Here is an 18,547-nt window from a genome sequence, read left to right on the forward strand (position 1 = left end):
TTAGATGCATGCGGTTTTTATAGTAGGTTATAGGTGTTATAATTAAATAATATATAAAATAAATTTTTTTTTAGTTAAAATTATAGGAGTCTGAGAAGATTTTTTTGTTAAATTGTAGATTTAAAGGTTCTTATAAAAGTATATATATGGTATATAATGAATTTTCACAATAATGAACTTTTATGACTGAATTATAATGATGAAAATTTAGAAGTACAGTTTTAACAGCTAATTTTCTCCGCTACACCTTCCACATCAAATCATTAATTTTTTTGTTTTTCTAAGTTATTGAACTTTGAAGAATTGAACAACTCTAACAAACAGCAAAAATGTTAATAAAAAAAGAATTGCATGTTTTACTACACTTTACCAATTATACAGAATTTTGAATTGAAACTTTAATTTTATGCAGTTTTTTTTTTTTTTTGCAAACTTAATATTCGGCAAAAGTGCTCTGAATTTGTTTTTAAAAACGTTAATGATCAAATTTTTCAGATAAAGGTACTTAATTTTAGTATAGTAGAGCTTAGGTTTTAATAATATTTTATGATGAAAAATAACATTTACACTTTTGTAGTTAATGTTGTATTTATTTTTAAAGCATTTTTTACAGAGATTTTAGTAAGTGTAAAAAACTGTATGCACATCAGTAGCTACATGAGCTGAGTAGATAGCACTATTTTACTCAACAATCTGTGTGGCAACTCTTACATATTACAGAGTTGCCACACACTTAGGCTATTTTCAAGATCTTTGTCTAGTTAATTATTTTAAATGAGTTGATTAAATATTTTATTGTAAGCTTGTGTTCTGCTATTTAATTTTTGTCAGTTTTATAGTGATAATTTTTATTAGGGCATTGTCAACTTAAATATAGCAAATTATATTAATAAATATTCTGTAGCCTATTGTAAACCGAGTATTAAGCCACATATATAGCTAATAGATAAAAAAAAAAATAGTAAATACAGGCAGAAATACTTACTTATTCACAAATTATACACAATAAAAAAATTCCAATTAAATCACTATAATTAATTTTCACTAAAAAAATAAATTTAAATGTTTGTTAATAAAAGATACTAGTGAAAAAAGTTCACTCGAATATATAATAATAACAAATTATACAGTATCTATATTCTATTAAACTGACATATGTTTAATATGACAATTAATACACAGAAACATATATCAGTTTAATAAAAGAAGAATACTGTATAATTTATTTTTACAAAACACCTTAAAACGTTTAATTAATGGTACTTCATTTAAATCTTTTTAATAGCTATGAACAATAGGAAAACACTGATTACTTATGTATTTAAGCGTAACTTTCTATTTAAAAGAATTTCGTATGCATATTGAAATATATTATATGCACACTAATGTCTAACGCAATCTACACTGTTTCAAAGATAATTGCAGTATAAGTGAAATTTTGATTTATAATTTTCAATAAACATAGGCTTTCAAAAATTCGTAACTCTGACACGAGTATTAAAACTTAATTATTTAGTGTCTCTAGATCTACTATACCAAAATAATAATAAAATCATTACATAAAAGTTTTGTTAGTAAAATTTTTATAAAATGGATGTTGTTTTTTTTTTTTCGTTTAAACGCATCAAGTTAGTGCAGATTTAAACTAACAGTAAGTTATTTTTAATCTAGAAATAAAACAAATTTGACTTACTTTTTGGAAGCATAGAATTTTATGTACTTCAAATTAGAGTTTTGAACTTTAATAGCTAAATTGTTTAAAATAATTTGACACAATAAGTAATTTTATACTTTGTTTTTTATATTTGCTCTATGTTTTAACATAAAGTCTGATCATACCACTTCGACTACCAGACAACAATCTTTCGGTAGACTGGTAGTCGAAGCGATATGATCAAACTTCTATGTTATAAGCTTGTCTCACTGCAGCCGTATGTCCAGAACTTGGTCTCGAATAATGGTCTTTCACCGAATAATGGTCTTTCACCGATGTATTCCTTGTTCTAAATTTTGATATTTAGTTAAGTAAACTTTTGTAACAGTAAAATTATTTAATAACTCTTATTTTAAACGGTTTGTAAGAAACTTTGAAGTACTTAAAGTTAAAGAAGTTAAGTTTAAATTAAATTTAAAATATAGGAATATACTAAAAGAAAATTAATACTACCTACAGCGGTTTTTCTAAAGTTGATTGAAACAAGGTTTAGTTTTTATCTTTTTTTTCCTTATTTTAAAACTTTTATGTTACTGACACTAAATGTTTGATAACTTCTTAAGATGCCTTAGCAGAGAAGCCAAATGTAGCCGAAACGCGGAAAATTTGTTAAAAAATGAGCTATTTACCACAATAGCTGTTAGCTTAGCATAAACCTCTTTTGACCTAAATTTTGATTTTTATAGCAGAACGGCCTTAAGGGGCGTCACTTAAACGTAAAGGGGAATCTCATTCTACAAAACATTTTGAAAAATAATTTATCAAAATTTATAAACTTTAGTAACAATACTTGTAACTACAAGTTGTAAGGTTTAAAATAATAAATTTAAACTGTGACAAATAAAAACATTATAAAAGAATCTAAAGGAACACTGCTCTTCAAATAAAATAAATTTAGAAATATTTAAAAAATGCTCATGCTCATAACTTTTATTAAAAAAATCATCAGTATTAAAAAGCAAATTTTTAGTATGTTTTAAAACTTCAATTAGATATATGTATTTTTCATTTTTTCAGGTAGAAAATTAAATAATTTGTTTAAATGTTAATTTAAACTTATCTAAACTTTTTTATATTGTTTAACGAAAATAAGACGAAATAAAACTTTCAGCAGAATATTAAGATTAGTAAGTTGTTTATGTAACATTGCCAAACCCTTAATTACACTGCCACTTACAATTTTTTAAATTTACAAAGTGTTCAATTTATTGTTTTGAAGCAAAATAGAAGGTGGACTTTGAAGTAAATCTGATGGTTGTCTACCATAAAAAATTAAAATATCCTAGAAATAAAATAATTAATTGTGATTAAAGTCTTAAAATACTTAAAGTTTTTTATAAAAAGTTTTCTTTTTAGTTTAATTTTTGTATTCTACTTTCTATATTTAAATGTTATAATAAATTTTTAAATGACTTGAATAAACTTCAAATTTTATGATTTCATTCAAGTTATATAGTTTATAACCAAGACATTACTATATTCAAATTACTATTTATTCAAACATAAGTTTATTATTTTCAAATACAAAAATAAGGTTTAACATTTTTTTTTAGTTTTTAGAAATGTCTCTTTGACTTAACTTTTGCACATTTTTGTTGGTCACTCTTTACTCAAAAAAAAAACAACATATTGAGTCTTAATGAAATGGGTAAATAAGATTTCTTGAAACAACCTATCTGCAAATTTTAATCTAGGACTGTTTGTATAGTAGCCATATACAATGTAGCCTTCAAATGTGCATAAATTTGTTAACCATTAAAATAATAAAATTGGTTAACCTGTGTTTTTAATTTAGTCCAGTTTTATAAGCTAAATCTTATTTATAATATCTTTAAAGACTCTCCTTTTGTAACAACTGAATATTTTAACTGAATACTTATTAATTATTCAAGAATTAGCTAAATGACTTTAGACTAGTAAAAAACATTTTACCTATAATTTTAGAACTTAACAGTTATATAATGTTTTCTTTTTAATATTTAACACTTTAATTACTCTTTTTAGCTCTTCTTTGATATCTTAAATAAGTTCTTTTGTTATTTGATAAATATTTTTGTTTCAATTTTGGTTTTGATAAATCATGTTTTTCAAGAATTCTAGAAAATATGATTTTATAGCTTAAGTTTAGAAGTGTACAAATTTTTCTAAAAACAGCTGTATTTAAATCAAAACTAAACAATGTCTTTTATTCACTAAAAAAATTAACAAAGTATTATGTAAAATAATCATAAAAAAATTAAAAATAAGTTTTGTGTAATAAGTATAACAAAATAATAGTTAAATAATTGATCTTAATCATCTAACTGTTATAAAAAAGAATCATTAAGAACAATTTTAACAAAATATTCATTAAAAAAATTTGATGGATTTGCTTCATTAAAAAAGTTTTCAGCTCACATTTCCCATATCCTACAATATATGAGCAAAAAATTAAATTAAGGCTTTTAAAGCATTCAAAAAGTCAATGAAATGTACATTCATTTTTGTGTCTTTAGATAAAATGATTGTGCTAAGAATTAATGTTTCAGTTTTAAAATTTGTTTGTATCATGTATAAATTTAACATCAGTAGATTAGTTTTTTTATAGTATCATCCATAAAGTCTTTACTAAGATTTTTTATACAAGTAAAAACAGTTTCAATTAACTTTTAAGATATATTCAGTTAAAAAAGGTTTCAGATAAATACTGTGTGTGGAACTCTTAAGTTACCATGAACTTTTTTTGAAATCTCATGCTAGTGTTGATATCCTTTAAGTATCTCATACAAGTTTTTATGCATAAACTATTTCTTATTTCTTACAAATATTGATTTTTTAAACTCTTCTGTAATTATTTAGGTATCTTTTTGTATTTAAACTTAATTAGTATTATTTTTATTCAAAAATCTTCTAACAAAATAGTTTTATTTCTATTTTATTATAAACTCCTAACTAGTCTGAGGTAACCCAGGCTGACTATTTTGCCTCAAAGAGTGGAAATTCTGATTATTAACTCAGCTAAATTATAATTACTTTAACTTAGTAGTTAGAATAGTTAAAAGCAAAGTATACATTTGTAAGTTGTTTAAAAAGTAGGAAAAACATTTATCTAACTAACTAATGAATTTTTATTAAGTAAAAAAAAATAATATTTATTTTAATAGCTTATTACTAACAAAACAATGTTTTACTTCTATATTTGCATATAGGAGATCCTCAGTTGTTGTTAACAAATCTGAAAAAAAAAATTGAAAAAATATTATTTCTTATTTTATGATAGTTAACTTTATAACAGCCTATTTAATACAAAGCACTAAAACATTTATTTGTCACAGCTGGTTAAAAATGAAAACTGTCAAAATTGAAGCACCTACTAGGAAGAATAATCAAAAATACACTTCTAAATGGAAATCTGTTCCTGAGTTTAAAGGTAAAGTAGTTGATTATTGCTTTACATAAATAAGACTTATTTATTAAATACAGAATATGATTTTACTAATAGACTGGATTATGCCTGATGTTTCTAGTTCATACCACGTAAGGTGTAGATATTGTAAGAAGAGATTAAAAGCGAAATTCTCAAGTCTTAAATACCATGCTAATACTAGTTAAAATTTAAAAAAAGTTAGTTTTAACTAATCATCCTACCAAAAATTTTGAATAACAATTAAAAACATGTTAAGGGCATAGGGATGTAGATTACCATTTTTACAATTTAGTCTTATAATATTGAATTTTAACTAAGCCTTAAGTTGCTTTTTATAAATTAAAAAAAAGATCAAATTATTTTTTGAGATATAGCAGGTCATATTGGATAGCAACAATAGGTTCCTTTTGGGAGGGGCAAACTAAAACAGCAAAAAAAGACTACTTCACTAAAAATCTATCTTCTTCTACGTTTTTCGAGATAAATGCCACAAACTTTCAGAATATTCTGCTTTCAATTTTTAAAACATTGTGTCGGAAGAGAATTTAAACAAACAAAAAATAATAATTTGTGACAAAAAAACAGAAAAAAAACTGTTTATTTTTTGTTTATTTTTTTATAATTTAATTTTTTTAATTTTAAAAACATTCTTTCTGACAAATTTTTAAAGTACATTAAACAACATATCCTGAAAGTTTGAGGTATTTATCTCAAAAAACGTAGGAGAATATAGATTTTTAGTGAAGTAGTCTTTTTTTTGCTGTTTTAGTTTGCCCCTTCCAAAAAGGAACCTATTGTTGCCTCCCACTTTGACCTGATATATATCAAAAATTGTTTTTTATTATTAAAAACAGTAAAAACCATCTTGTAGCTTAGAAACTCAATAAATTAAGATCAAAATGTGAAAAAAGTGTTTAACCCCCTATGCCCTTGACACTTTTACTAAATTTTTTTTGCATTTCTTAATTTGAAAAATAACTAAATTAATTTTCATACTGCTCTACTATTAGCATGTAGTTTTCATAGATATTCATGATTAAAACTTCAGTAACAGGTTTTATTCATTATTTTTTTCATAAATGGGCTAGATTTTGCATGCTTGTTTTCTAAAATGTTATCATTTTGTATAAACTTTACCTGAACACAGTAAGCTGAAAACGGGTTAAAGCGGCCATTGGTTATAATAAAATAATATTGCTGAAAAAAAAAATTGTACAAAGTGTTAAACATAGTTTAACAAAGTTTGATTTTTTTTTTAAATAGGTTTTGTTGTTTTTCTGCTTGAAGTATTTAAGAAGTTATGTAAGTTTAAATCCAACTAGTTTTTGCCTATACAGTTTGAAAACTACTCCAAGTTCTTAATAGTTTTGACAAAATTTTCTTGCAGAATGTTAGAAAAAATTTCTGTAAGACTAATTTAGAGAATTTTTTTTGCATTTATCTTAAACTTTGTTGAAATAGTATTGGAAAATAAATAAGTTATATAAAAACTTAAAACTAACTTAATATTTTTTATTTGATATTTTTTCAAAAAAAAAAGTGCAAATAGGCATCAGGATGTTGCTTGTATAAACCTAAAATTAGTTAATTTCCTAATGATTGTTTTATTTTGTAAAATTGTATATAAAATTTTTATCATATTTGCTAAAAAATAAAAATATGAAGATATTTCAGCACCAAGCAGTTGAATATTCTCTTTTAGAAATACTTTGTAGTATATTACCAGAAATCATCAGTGAAATTTTCAAAAGATTATAAGTTTTAAATTGAGAAAATATACACTTTTTTTCAATTTTTCAAAGATATCTGACATTTTTTAACACTAATTTAAAGAAATCAAAAACCTAAAAAAGTTTTTATATAAAAGCTTCCAAGGTATTTTTTAGCAGTTAATGTTGGCCTTAATTTTGATAAAAATTTTAGTTTTTTCAAATAATTTTTCTTTTTTTAAAAAGTAAAAATTTGCTACATTTAAGCTTACATAATTTAATTTTATTCACAGGCCGCAAATGAGATATTTATATAACAATACTTTTATATTTTTTTTACTGAGAGATTGTTTCTTCCAAAGTATTAAAGTCCACAGTTTTCATTTAATAAAAATGTTTAATATTGAAGAATTATATACTACACGTACATTTTTTTGCATATAAAAGCAATTTAAATCTAATTAAATTATATTCGAACATTTTATAAACATTATAAAAGTATTATCAGTAAATATACAATTATTTCTAGTAATCTATTAAGTTTGATAAAGTGTATTTGTATCAAAGTTGTTTTTTATTTTTGTTTAACTTTTTAATTGAAATATTTGTACAAGTTGATCAATTTTTAATGTTTTATACTTGAATAAATTTTATAGCTTTCTACTTTTAATGATATTTTTTGTTAAGTATTATATGTGTTTGTTCTAGTTCAACCTATTTTGAACAACTTTTTCGACTTAACAGGAATTTATATCACTTGAAGCACTGATTTTAGAAAAGCCAACCGCAAAAAGTTAGTTAAGATTTCGAGAGAATGTTTCAATTTGATAGTGCCTGTCAAAGTTGTAAAACAAGTAAGATTTTAATTGTCCCAGGAGCACTCATCTCTTTAAGTTAGTTTTTGTTTTAATATTTTATTTATTCTAAATAACTCATCAGTGTTTGTTGTTTATCTATTTACTTATTTTTAGTCCATCTTCCCTAATTAAAGAGATACTTTGGTCTTTAAGTTAGTTTAAAAAAAAAAAGTTTTTTACCTTTCTAAAGTTTTTTTTACAACTTAAATAAAAGTATGATTGCAATTTTTCCACTTCATAATATCTATATTGTTTTTCTAACTCTTCGTTTTAAAATGTATAATAATATTATATTTAACTACAATGGATTTTCAAATATTTTAAAAATTATTTTTGAGTGATAAACAAGTTTTTGAAATTCTACTTCTCTGTAAAAAGTTTCAAATGCAAACATATGTAAAACAAAGCTTTTGTAGTAATATTTGAAAGTTTTAACTAATTTACACAACTTTTCTTATGTTCTTAAGCAAAAAACCTTGAATTAATTTGTTTGAACGTTGAATTTCTTTAAATATTTTTTTTTGAAATGAAGAAAAACATAAAATTATCAATTAAACTTAGATATAAATTTACACAAAAATCAACAAATTTTAAAACTTTTGTATAAAGATTTTTATTAGAATGCTAATTCAAGTTTAAGTAAACATTAGAGATTAAAAATACTCAAAGTGCTTTATTTTTGTTATAATTTGCTCTTGCTTTGTGTCATGTAATACAACTTTCTGATCAAAAGAACTGTAATTTTTATTTTTGGTTAACTTTAGTATTACTTCATGAATACTGTATCAGTTGAATTCAAGTTTAATAGATGCTAAAAAATTTCAAAACAATGTATAGCTCGATCTTATTTTGTAGATTTTTAACTAAATTTTATGTTGTTTATTTACTGTTTATTTAATTTATTAAACAAATTTTGAAATATAACTGTTTAAAATTGAGAGCACAATAATTTTCAAAATATTTAACAAACTTTAAACTTACAATGTTAAAAAATTAAATGATTTAGATAAACATTTGAACTAGAAGAAAAATTTTCAATTAGTTTTAAATAAATATATATAAAGGTATATGTTTTGTAACTATAAATAAATCTTTGTTATATGCCAGTTATTTCATTTCGTAATTGTTTAAAATTTTACTTATAATACATTAAAAATAACATACTTCACTGCTAGGGTAACTTGAAGTATTTTGTTGTAAATGTTTTTTCAGATAAACTCTAAAATATTTTTTTTTTAACCTTTTAATTTTAATTAGTTCAGTACATATTTATTATTTTATTACTTGCAGTTTTATGTAACAAACTTTGCATTTTAATAAATTTAGTTGTGTTCTAAATGTTCACAAAATGTTGTTCTTTTGCTTTTTGAAGTTATAGAACTAATAGTTTTATCACTAACTGTTTTGTGAAACAACTTAAGTAATTATATAAACTACTTCTTTTTTAATTAAAATGTGTTCAAAAAAATATTTATTTGTTTTATTAGTTCTTTTAAATTTATTTAGTTTTGAACAAAAAAATTCTGGTTATTATTTATAGTCATGTTTATTAAAAGATCAAACATTTTAAAAATTATATACTGTAGCAGTTAACTTTTAAAAGTGATGTATGTTAAAATATTAATAGTTTCAATAAAAAAATCCTCCTTGTATGGTTTTTTTTTACAATTTGGTGTTATTTTTTAGACAGAAAAATTAATTAAGTGGCTTAAAAATAAAAAGCAGTTACTGTTTAAAGCAATTTGTTTTAATTGCTTTAGAGTTTCTTTATGTTTTAAGCTAACTTTAAAATCTACAATGTTATTACTGATGTTTTTTTCTATTTATTTTTATTAGTTAAGAGTTTATTTAGTTTTAGTCTATTTAAACTATTTTTTACATTAAATGTAAAATTTTACTAACTTAGTATACAAACTTTTTTTTTTAATTTTAGAAATAGTAAACAGTTTTTCATTCAGTGTTTCAACTTATGAATTGTTGGTTTTGTTAAAACTTATTTGTCTTGTTAATTTCTGATTTACTAGTTTTTTAGAAATGCTTAAACAAATCAGTTGTATAAACCAAGCTTATGTAACATTTTTAAATATTTTAAAATTCATATTGTATTTTTATTAAACCTCTATTTTCGTTCAGATGTTTAAAAATAATTGAATGTTTAAAACTAAGTTAAATTTTTACCTCGTAACTTGGAAGATTTTTTTTTAATAGAACATTTTGATATTTGGTATTTTTGATCTTAAAATGCACTTTAAGCTGTATCTTTTTTTATAGATTTTCTTCATACTTAATTTAAAGTTATTCATAATTTTTTTATCACAAAAGCTATTATAGAAATGAAATTTTGAAGCTACAAATGTAAGCTCTACTTTCTATGAGAAAACTACCTTTTAGAAAAAAATAGTGTAGAATTTTTTTAAAATCTATTTGATTAGTCTTTTTAATTTCACAGTAGATTATTTGATGTTTTTTGACCTTTTTCTTATTAATTTTTCAAATTAATACCTAAAATAGTGACATAAAACATTTAGTTATGAAGCATAAATAGTACTACCTATTATTTTTTGGTTTAGTTTTAAGAAGCACCAATAGAAGCAATTTAATTCTAATAGCTTTAATCCATTTGTTTTTCATTATTATGTTGAACAAAAAAGATTAAAAGACCAGCTTAAAATTTAAAATAAATTCTTCTAGGTGTTTTATATTGTAAAATAAGTTTTACTGTTTATAATATGTGTTTTTTAGTTATGTAAATAGTTTTGCAGGATTTTAGACAGTGAACTATTACAATTTCTGCAATTACTTTGATTTGTTTTTATTATTTGTATTTTTTATATGTTGACTATGATAAAGCTTAAGTTTTTAATATATTCTTTTTAGCTAGTTTATCGCAAATTTTTTTCAACAAGTTACTTAATATATTTAAAGTATTGGAAAAAATACTTAAATTAGCAACAAAAATTAAATTTTAAGCTAATGAATTTTTTACATTTAAAAGTTTTCTGTATCCTAAAGGTAAATGTACTGAATTTGTATACGTCCAATTATTAGAAATAATATCTTTTTTTTTAAGTTTATCCAAAAATTCTGTTCACTGTAGGAATATGTACAAACTAAAAAAACTAAAGAGTTTTTTGTTTATAAAATTTATTATAAAACTGATAAATAACCTTTTCATTAAATACATTTACTAAACTTCACTTTGTATTCAAAATAAAAGTCTAAAACTATATAAATATTACAGTTCAATACTAAATTAATGTATTTTTTTAATTACTCTATTAATAATAAAAAAAGTTTTTATCCAATATTATCGTTAAAATTTAAATTAACATTTATTACAAAAAGGTTACATACTTTGAAGTTACTGTAAATTATAAAAAAATATCATAGTCTAAACATTAAGTACAATTTCATTTACAGATTTTTAAAAGAATCGTCTTTTAATAAAAATAGAAAAACTATCTTATGATTTACTTTTTTTCAAAAAAAAAGTGTTTATTACTGCTATTTTGAGACTGAATTTACAGAAATATAAAATTAAAGTTCTCAATTAAGAAATGATTTCTTTGATTAGAACATTTAGTAGATTTAAAAGTTTTTCTTCAATTTTCTAATGTTTTTATATATTTTTTTAAATAAATTAGAAAAAAATTACTCATTTAATAATAATATTTTGAAGCAAATATTAAACTTAAATTCACTTAACTTAAAATTGAAAAAGTTACATACTAAGCAATCTTTTCTTATTTTAAATCCAAACTTAAACAGCAGTGCGAACTCAATATTTGCAAATTTAACCGACTGTGCGAACTCAAAAAACGCGAACCTAATTGATAGACTACTACATTTGAAAATTTTAAGTATGAACAGAAAACTGCAAGCAACTTTCAAATCAGCTAAAAATGATACCGGAATTTGTACTTTTAGTTTGCAATAATTGTTCTTTTATTATTTTAGTATAAAGAAGTTAATTTCAGTAAACTGAAAGTTAATAAGAATAGCACTATAGTATAGTGATTTATTTGTAAACTATTTTATTTGCTGAAATTCAAAGAAAGCCAAACTTAGCTCTTTTGCGATACTTAACGGTTAAAAATTTATATATTTAAATTTTCCTGTAGAAGTTGAATGAGGGCAAAAATAGCAGAAAAATTCTGGCAACTGTGCTCCTTAGTAACAAACTTTATTAAATTTTAACTTGCTAACTACTTTAATTAAAGTTAAAACCTTTTATATTTTTATTTGTAAAAGTTTTATTGATATACATATTAAACTTAAATGATACAACTTACTGAATTAGTAAAGAGATGTGTAATTTATAATGCTTGGATGATAATAAGAACTCTCTAACACTCCATTTAACTAATGTAAATAAATATATATTCATAAGAATATGAATAAATGATATAAAATATATATTGTACGATTTTAAAAAATATAAACTATAGTATGTTTTATTCAAGAATAAGTGCTAAACTTTTTTTACACACACAGAAAAGATTATGTTTGTTTTAAGATAAATAATTCGCAACAGTACTCTTTTATGCTTTATAAAGATAATTTTATGTTATTTATCGTTTAAACAAGCAGCATTACTTAATATATATTTTGTAAAAATTATAACACCTTTATTATTTTTGTTAAAGACCAATGAAATTAAATTGGATAAAACAGATACTTGAAAACTACTTTTTATTATTCAAATCTGGCGCAACTTGTATAAAAAATGTACGTATTTTATGATTTCAGCACTTGACAATCGTGTGTTACTACATAAAGTAAGCCAATATTTTAAAAAAGTAAGAATACACTACAACGTTGAACTTTTTTTTCTTACTTAAGTCGTTATTTTTTAAGTAAAGTGAAGAGGAACAGATAAATTTTGCATGATTAGTATCTTCCCCATCTTATATCTTGTTACATAAGCGGTTTATATACTTGTAAGTTTAAATACTTGATTGTAGTTTTAGGAATTAAAGGTAAACTATTAGAGTTGTGTAGGCAATAACTAAACATAAGGATTTGTTAAGTACATTCTTGTGATTAAACAGGGTGCGGCATAAATAGTTCTCTTGGATATCTAATACGAGATCTTATTAGTTTGTAAAATCCCGTATATAAAAGAGTAAGGATTATCAAATTAAAAATATTGAAAGTTTGTATTATCTTACAAAAATCAGTTACATAAAAACTAACAAAAGATAACTAAAACTTTTATACGAATGTAAAGATTAACTTTTTTTGTTATCAAGATAACAATGTTAAGGAAAATCTTTATGAAATAAATACAATATTACTATTACTTAATTTAGTTTCTGAGATTTAAAAAAAAAATAGAATATTTTAAATTAACATAAGAATTAATAAAAAGTATAAGTAATTAAAGCAAGTAATAACCTAATCAAGTATAGATACACATCTGAAGAAATTTTATTATTTTTTTCATAAGCGTCATAGTGATAGTAAAACATAAATAAAATGAAAGCATTACAAGTTTTTTTAAAAAACACAGTATTAAATTTTTACAGTTTTATAGAATACCTAATAATATAAATACTTACTTTAAAGAATAAGTTGAAACAACTTGTAAATGCAGATAAAAGAGTCCAAAATAAAATATCTATATTAAGCAAAAGTATAACAACAAAGCTTGCATGAAAACAAACAAATCAGCCCTGATCGCCCAACAATCGTTCTTGTCTTGGGGGATTTCTGGGCAGTTGACGCCTTCAAAGAAGTTGTTCAGGGATGCCGGGAAATCGGTGAAGTAGCCGTCAATGCCCATGTTCAGGAACTTCAGGTACTCCTGGTTGGCATCCATACCGTAGTCAAACGGAAGCTGGTCGTTCCTGAACGTGTAAGCGTGAACCTAAAAATATTATAAATTTTTTAATGAAAAAGTTTTGTAGAGTTTTATACGCTAGTCCTTGTTACTGTATACTGTACCTGAAGCTTTTTAAATGTATCCGGAATCAGGATAAAAAATACAATGTTGTTGCTGATTTTCTTTAATTTAAAGTAACAACTTACTAGTCCTCGAAATAAACTGTTTTGTTTTTAAACATTTCATGTAGTTAAACAAAGTTGTTTTTTTCTAGAGATTTTTTATTTTTTGTTGATACACTGTTATCAAACAATGTTATGACTTCTTTTTTAGTAGTTGAAAAAATTTTTAAGTACTAAGTTCCCAAAATAAATACAGCTTTATTTTGTACTACTTTTTTAAATTTTTACAAAAGTATGTAACCTTTAATCCGTTTTCATGACAATCTTGTACGAAAGTGGTGTTTCTTAAAATGTGGTTATCAGCACCTACTTGTACAATGACGTTTTTCGAAACTCCTGGTAAATTTTAAATACTTTCAAATACTATGGTCTAATTTGATTAAGCTTAAAGAAAATAACATTACTGTTGCTTGTTATAAGTATGTTTTTTTTATGTAGTAGTATAATCTTTTTTTTTAATTTAAGGCTTTAGATATGCTTAAACATAAATCAGTTAAAATAATTGTTTTCGATAAATAAATATTTTTATTTGATTAGTAAAATTCTACTTATAAGTCCAATCAATTTAATTGAACTGGTATTTCAAAGACTTCTAATTTTTACATGTACTCATAAATTTATTGCACTTTATTTCTAAAATTAAAAGAACAAAGTATTTTTCAATATAAAAATTAGAAGCATTAAGTATAAATCTTAAATAATGTTTGTAAAATCGTATCAAAGCTAAATGGTTTAAAGCAACAAAGCTAACTACAGCCTAAAAATTGTTCTTATAAATTAAGATGATTTCAAAAAGTAAATGTATATTTAGAATATAAACGAAACAGACCGATACCATAGGCATACTGAGATATTTCGGATAACTTATTATCTGACAATCTACTTCCTGTCAGATAAACGAGGGGTAACTTGGTTATGTTGCTCAGATATTCCAGACTTTCAATCTCGAAACACTGAATGAAGCAGGCTTGTGTTTCATCTCTGTGAAGATAAATTGATTGTGTTTATTTGCTTTGTATCAATAAATTTGTTAGCAGGTATAAATATTTAAATAAATAACTAATTGAGAACAAGATTTTCATAAAGAATAACATTTAATATTATAACTAGATCGGCTTTTTTTTGGTTATTTATAACATCTTTGACTTTCAAGTATAAAGTATTTACTGTAAAAATCATAATTTTTATTAAAAGTAAAGTTAAAAGAATAAGAAATAAAAAAATTATAACGATTTTTAAATTTAAATTCGTCGTAAACCATGCAGAATACTTTTTTAAGCCGATAAGAATTTATATAGTCACATTTTAATAACAAGCTTTAAAAACTTAGAGTATATAACTACACATTTTGTTTAAAAAGTTAATCATAAGAAACTAGTTATCATTAGCAGCATGAATGCAACTTTTTGATTAATATACGTCAAGGTGTTTCATATTAAGTGTTTGTAACAAACAAGACCATCTATTATATTGAACTATAAATGTAAACTATACTAACATTGTAGTGTCTGCGCATTGTAACCCAGCAAAAAATTTTTGACAATATACGTAGTTAAAATTATTTACTACTCTACTAGCTACCCTGCGGTTAAAATAAAATCTAACCTGTAACCGAACTCCATCAAAATAATGACAAAAATGTTGATCTAGCAGACAAAACGTTAATAATGCACTGAAGTTTATTATGTTTGTTTAATGCTAGACATAGCCACAAGCGGAAATATCTCACCTGTAACCGAACTCCATCAGTACATCTAGGAGTCGTTCCTCAAACGTCTTTTCTTCCCCTTCCATCTCGCTTATGTACTCGTTGAAGTAGGAGGGTTGTTTCAATTCGGGGTAAACCCCAACTTTCTTGATTGCTAGGTACTCTTGCGCAGTTGCCAAGTACTCTCTTAATGTTGGGACGCGATACAACCCGTCGTAAGATTTGTCCCTACCATCCCTACTTTGCTTCTGTTTTGTTTTTTTTTTTGAAGGTTTGAAATATCTTTTAAAAATAAAAGTTTAGTTGATCGTCACAACTTTATTGCTTTTTAAAGTTTTGTATATAACTTCATTACTACAAGCCACAAGGTTATGCAAATGGCTACCGTCAATTTTCAAAATAGAACAACAGAATGTCCTTTAAATTTAAAAAATTTTTATGTTAGAACATAACTTTCAAAAACTATTTATAAGTTTACTATTTGTCAAAAAATAAAACAACAAACTAACAACAAACAGAGTTTTTATTTCATCCAGCGTGAAATCGTTGGTGAAGAAGTCGGTCCTGTTCCTCCCGCCAACATACTGGCTCCTCTTCCGATCTTCGTATTCCTCCCTATCCTCGATGTCCGTTGACGTGGAGAGCCACGCGTCGTGCATGCAGATCATCTGCAGATCCTGTTAGTACGAAATAATTACTTATTTATTGTTAAGCATTTCTAAGCAGGTGCACAGACAAAGTATGTATAGATAAGAGTGCAAAATAAAGTTCATCCAAAGACGTTAGCTGTGTTTTCAGTTAACTTACTTTTGGAAAACTCCTAACTATTTTTAAGAAGTAAAACCTTAGAGTGTTGATGTTGAAAAGTAAACAAATCATACAATTGTATTTTAACACTACATTTAGAGGTTAATAAATTTCTAAAAATGTGTAAAATACCAAGAAACAAAAAAAATTAAACAAAATTATTAATGAGCTTAATGTTTTGTTGACTTTTTTAAAGTAAATAAAAGTTTAAAACCGTGTTTATTTATAATTTTCAAAGTTTTGTGTTAACTTCAAGAAAGTTATTAGAAATCTAAAAATTGTTTATGCACGAAAGTTCTCAAAGAGTGATATGTGGATTGTTAAAGAAGGTTTACTACAAAACACAAGAGTAGGATTCTAACGTTCTTAGAAATTTTACTACAAATAAAATTTTTAGTTTTCATATATGACAAGTACTTTATAGTTGGAATATTAATCATCAACAAACTTTAGTGAGGCAAACATCGCATTCAATAACATCAGCGCCTTGATCGATTGCTAGTTTGTACGCTTCAACTGTGTGTTCCGGTAACATTCCTGTGAAAATACATTCAAAAGTGGAGGTTTGAACTTTGTGAATATTTTTAGTATCAAGAACATATTAATTTAAGCAGAAGTACATTTGAAGTTTATGTGAAATATTTTGTTTCTGTATAGCCAACAACTTTTATACGCTGACAAAAACTGCAATACTATAGATTTTAAAACGCATGTATTCTTCATACCGGTTAACGAGCAAGAACTTACTGTTTTATATAACTTGCATTACTACAGTATTTTTTTTTTTTTTTGAGAATAAAGTATTTAATAGGTTTTAATTAAAAATTAATGAATCATTCTAAAACAATCTTGTTGTTTTACTTCATTTCAATACAAAACAACAGTTATCGTTAATTTTGTTTATAAATATTTGGACAGAAAGTTTTCAGTTTTTTGTTTATTTTTCTGTATGATTATTTTCGTTACTTAAGAATCAATTTAAAGTTTTATATATTTAAAACTTTGGAAAACTACTAAAAATAAATTTATTACATCACTTGATTTTTTCTTAGTACATTATATGCTTTTTAAAAACATGTCTTTTAAATGCGTTAGTAAAACGTTTTGTATGTTTTACAAACATGCAAAGTATTTGTTTAAGCTTAGTATTTGACTTTAAAATGTTTGTTTAAGTTTATATATGATATTTTAACTTGTTTTTAGTTCGTTGACCACAAATTGAGTAATTTCTATAAACTGGCGGCAATTTTAAAATTTTAATTTACGAAATTATTCTACGATAAAAACTTACTTATTTATTTAGATTTGTTATTTTATTTTGTCAGCTTACCACGGTTCAAATACAAGTAAAAAAATAAATTTTAAAGTTTGTGTGGTAAACTCAAAGTACTTTTCATAAATCACATACTTTCTTGTCTTTTTTACTACTGTATTGCACAATTAATTGTTAGGAACACAAAATGATCTCAGAGATTGTTTAATGCTAAATCAATTTGATATTAAAATAATGAAGTATCAAAAAACTTATTTTACTTGCTCATATTAAAGCTAATGTTCTAAAAGCAATTTGTTAGATTTTTTATAAAAGCGAATACTTACTAAAAAGGTAATTATTAAAATTTAAATATTCTTACGTTCAATAGATTTTTTTTTAACTTTAAAATACTCAAGATAGTTAAATCATAACTAATTAAGATAATATACTATATTTGTCATGTGTAAGTTTCATTTGAATGTAAATCAATTAAGCTTGTTTAAAAAATACCTTTACCTTCGAAGTACAATTTTGTAGATTACTAAGACTTTCCGACGTTTTCAACAAAGTCTCTTAAACTTAAATTAAACTTCAAACGATTTACTTTATGAAACTTTATGCAATAAATGTTTAGCCTGCTTGTACAAAGTATTTAAATTAAAACCTGAGCTTCCACGATGGCCGATATTCAGAGGTCTGTCGTAGGGTATTCCCTCGATATGAAACTCTTTGCAATTAATATTTGCAACTAGCAGGGCCAACAGTACTAACGTCTTCATTTTATATGTATTCTGTAAAACTTAACTCAGTTGTTGATCTAAGCTTTTTTAAGTAAAGTTTAAATTTTTAATTTTACTTTTAATCCCCTTAAAAATCTTGAAAGTTTTTTTTATATGTTGAAGTCTAGTGTAAAACTTTGTTAGGTATTTTTCTACGTTGGTTGGGTTTTCTAAAATTTACTAAAATAATACAAGCAAACTTTAATAAGATTCTTCTTTATTATCATTTTGTGATTTAGTTTTTCGATGTTTTTAATTTATTTGAAACAATAGTATCAAAGTGTTTTAGTAAAAAAACACATAGAA

General features: G+C 23.8%; 1 protein-coding gene across 1 annotated transcript; it reads right to left on the bottom strand.

The window, feature by feature from the left end:
• Positions 1 to 1,894: 1,894 nt before the first annotated feature.
• LOC145835863 (uncharacterized) lies at positions 1,895 to 18,249 on the bottom strand. The gene is made up of 8 exons (XM_082943609.1): positions 18,127 to 18,249; positions 16,656 to 16,744; positions 15,910 to 16,077; positions 15,422 to 15,648; positions 14,522 to 14,673; positions 13,934 to 14,028; positions 13,353 to 13,555; positions 1,895 to 2,003 (listed from the first exon to the last, which is right to left on the bottom strand). Exons 1-8 carry the CDS (start codon positions 18,239 to 18,241, stop codon positions 1,895 to 1,897), a joined length of 1,158 nt encoding a protein of 385 aa, XP_082799735.1. The 5' UTR covers positions 18,242 to 18,249.
• Positions 18,250 to 18,547: the final 298 nt, after the last annotated feature.

The sequence above is a fragment of the Thalia democratica genome, chromosome 1 (genome assembly GCF_965202585.1).
Source record: "Thalia democratica chromosome 1, ktThaDemo2.hap1.1, whole genome shotgun sequence".
In the NCBI taxonomy this organism is placed as follows: Eukaryota; Metazoa; Chordata; class Thaliacea; order Salpida; family Salpidae; genus Thalia; species Thalia democratica.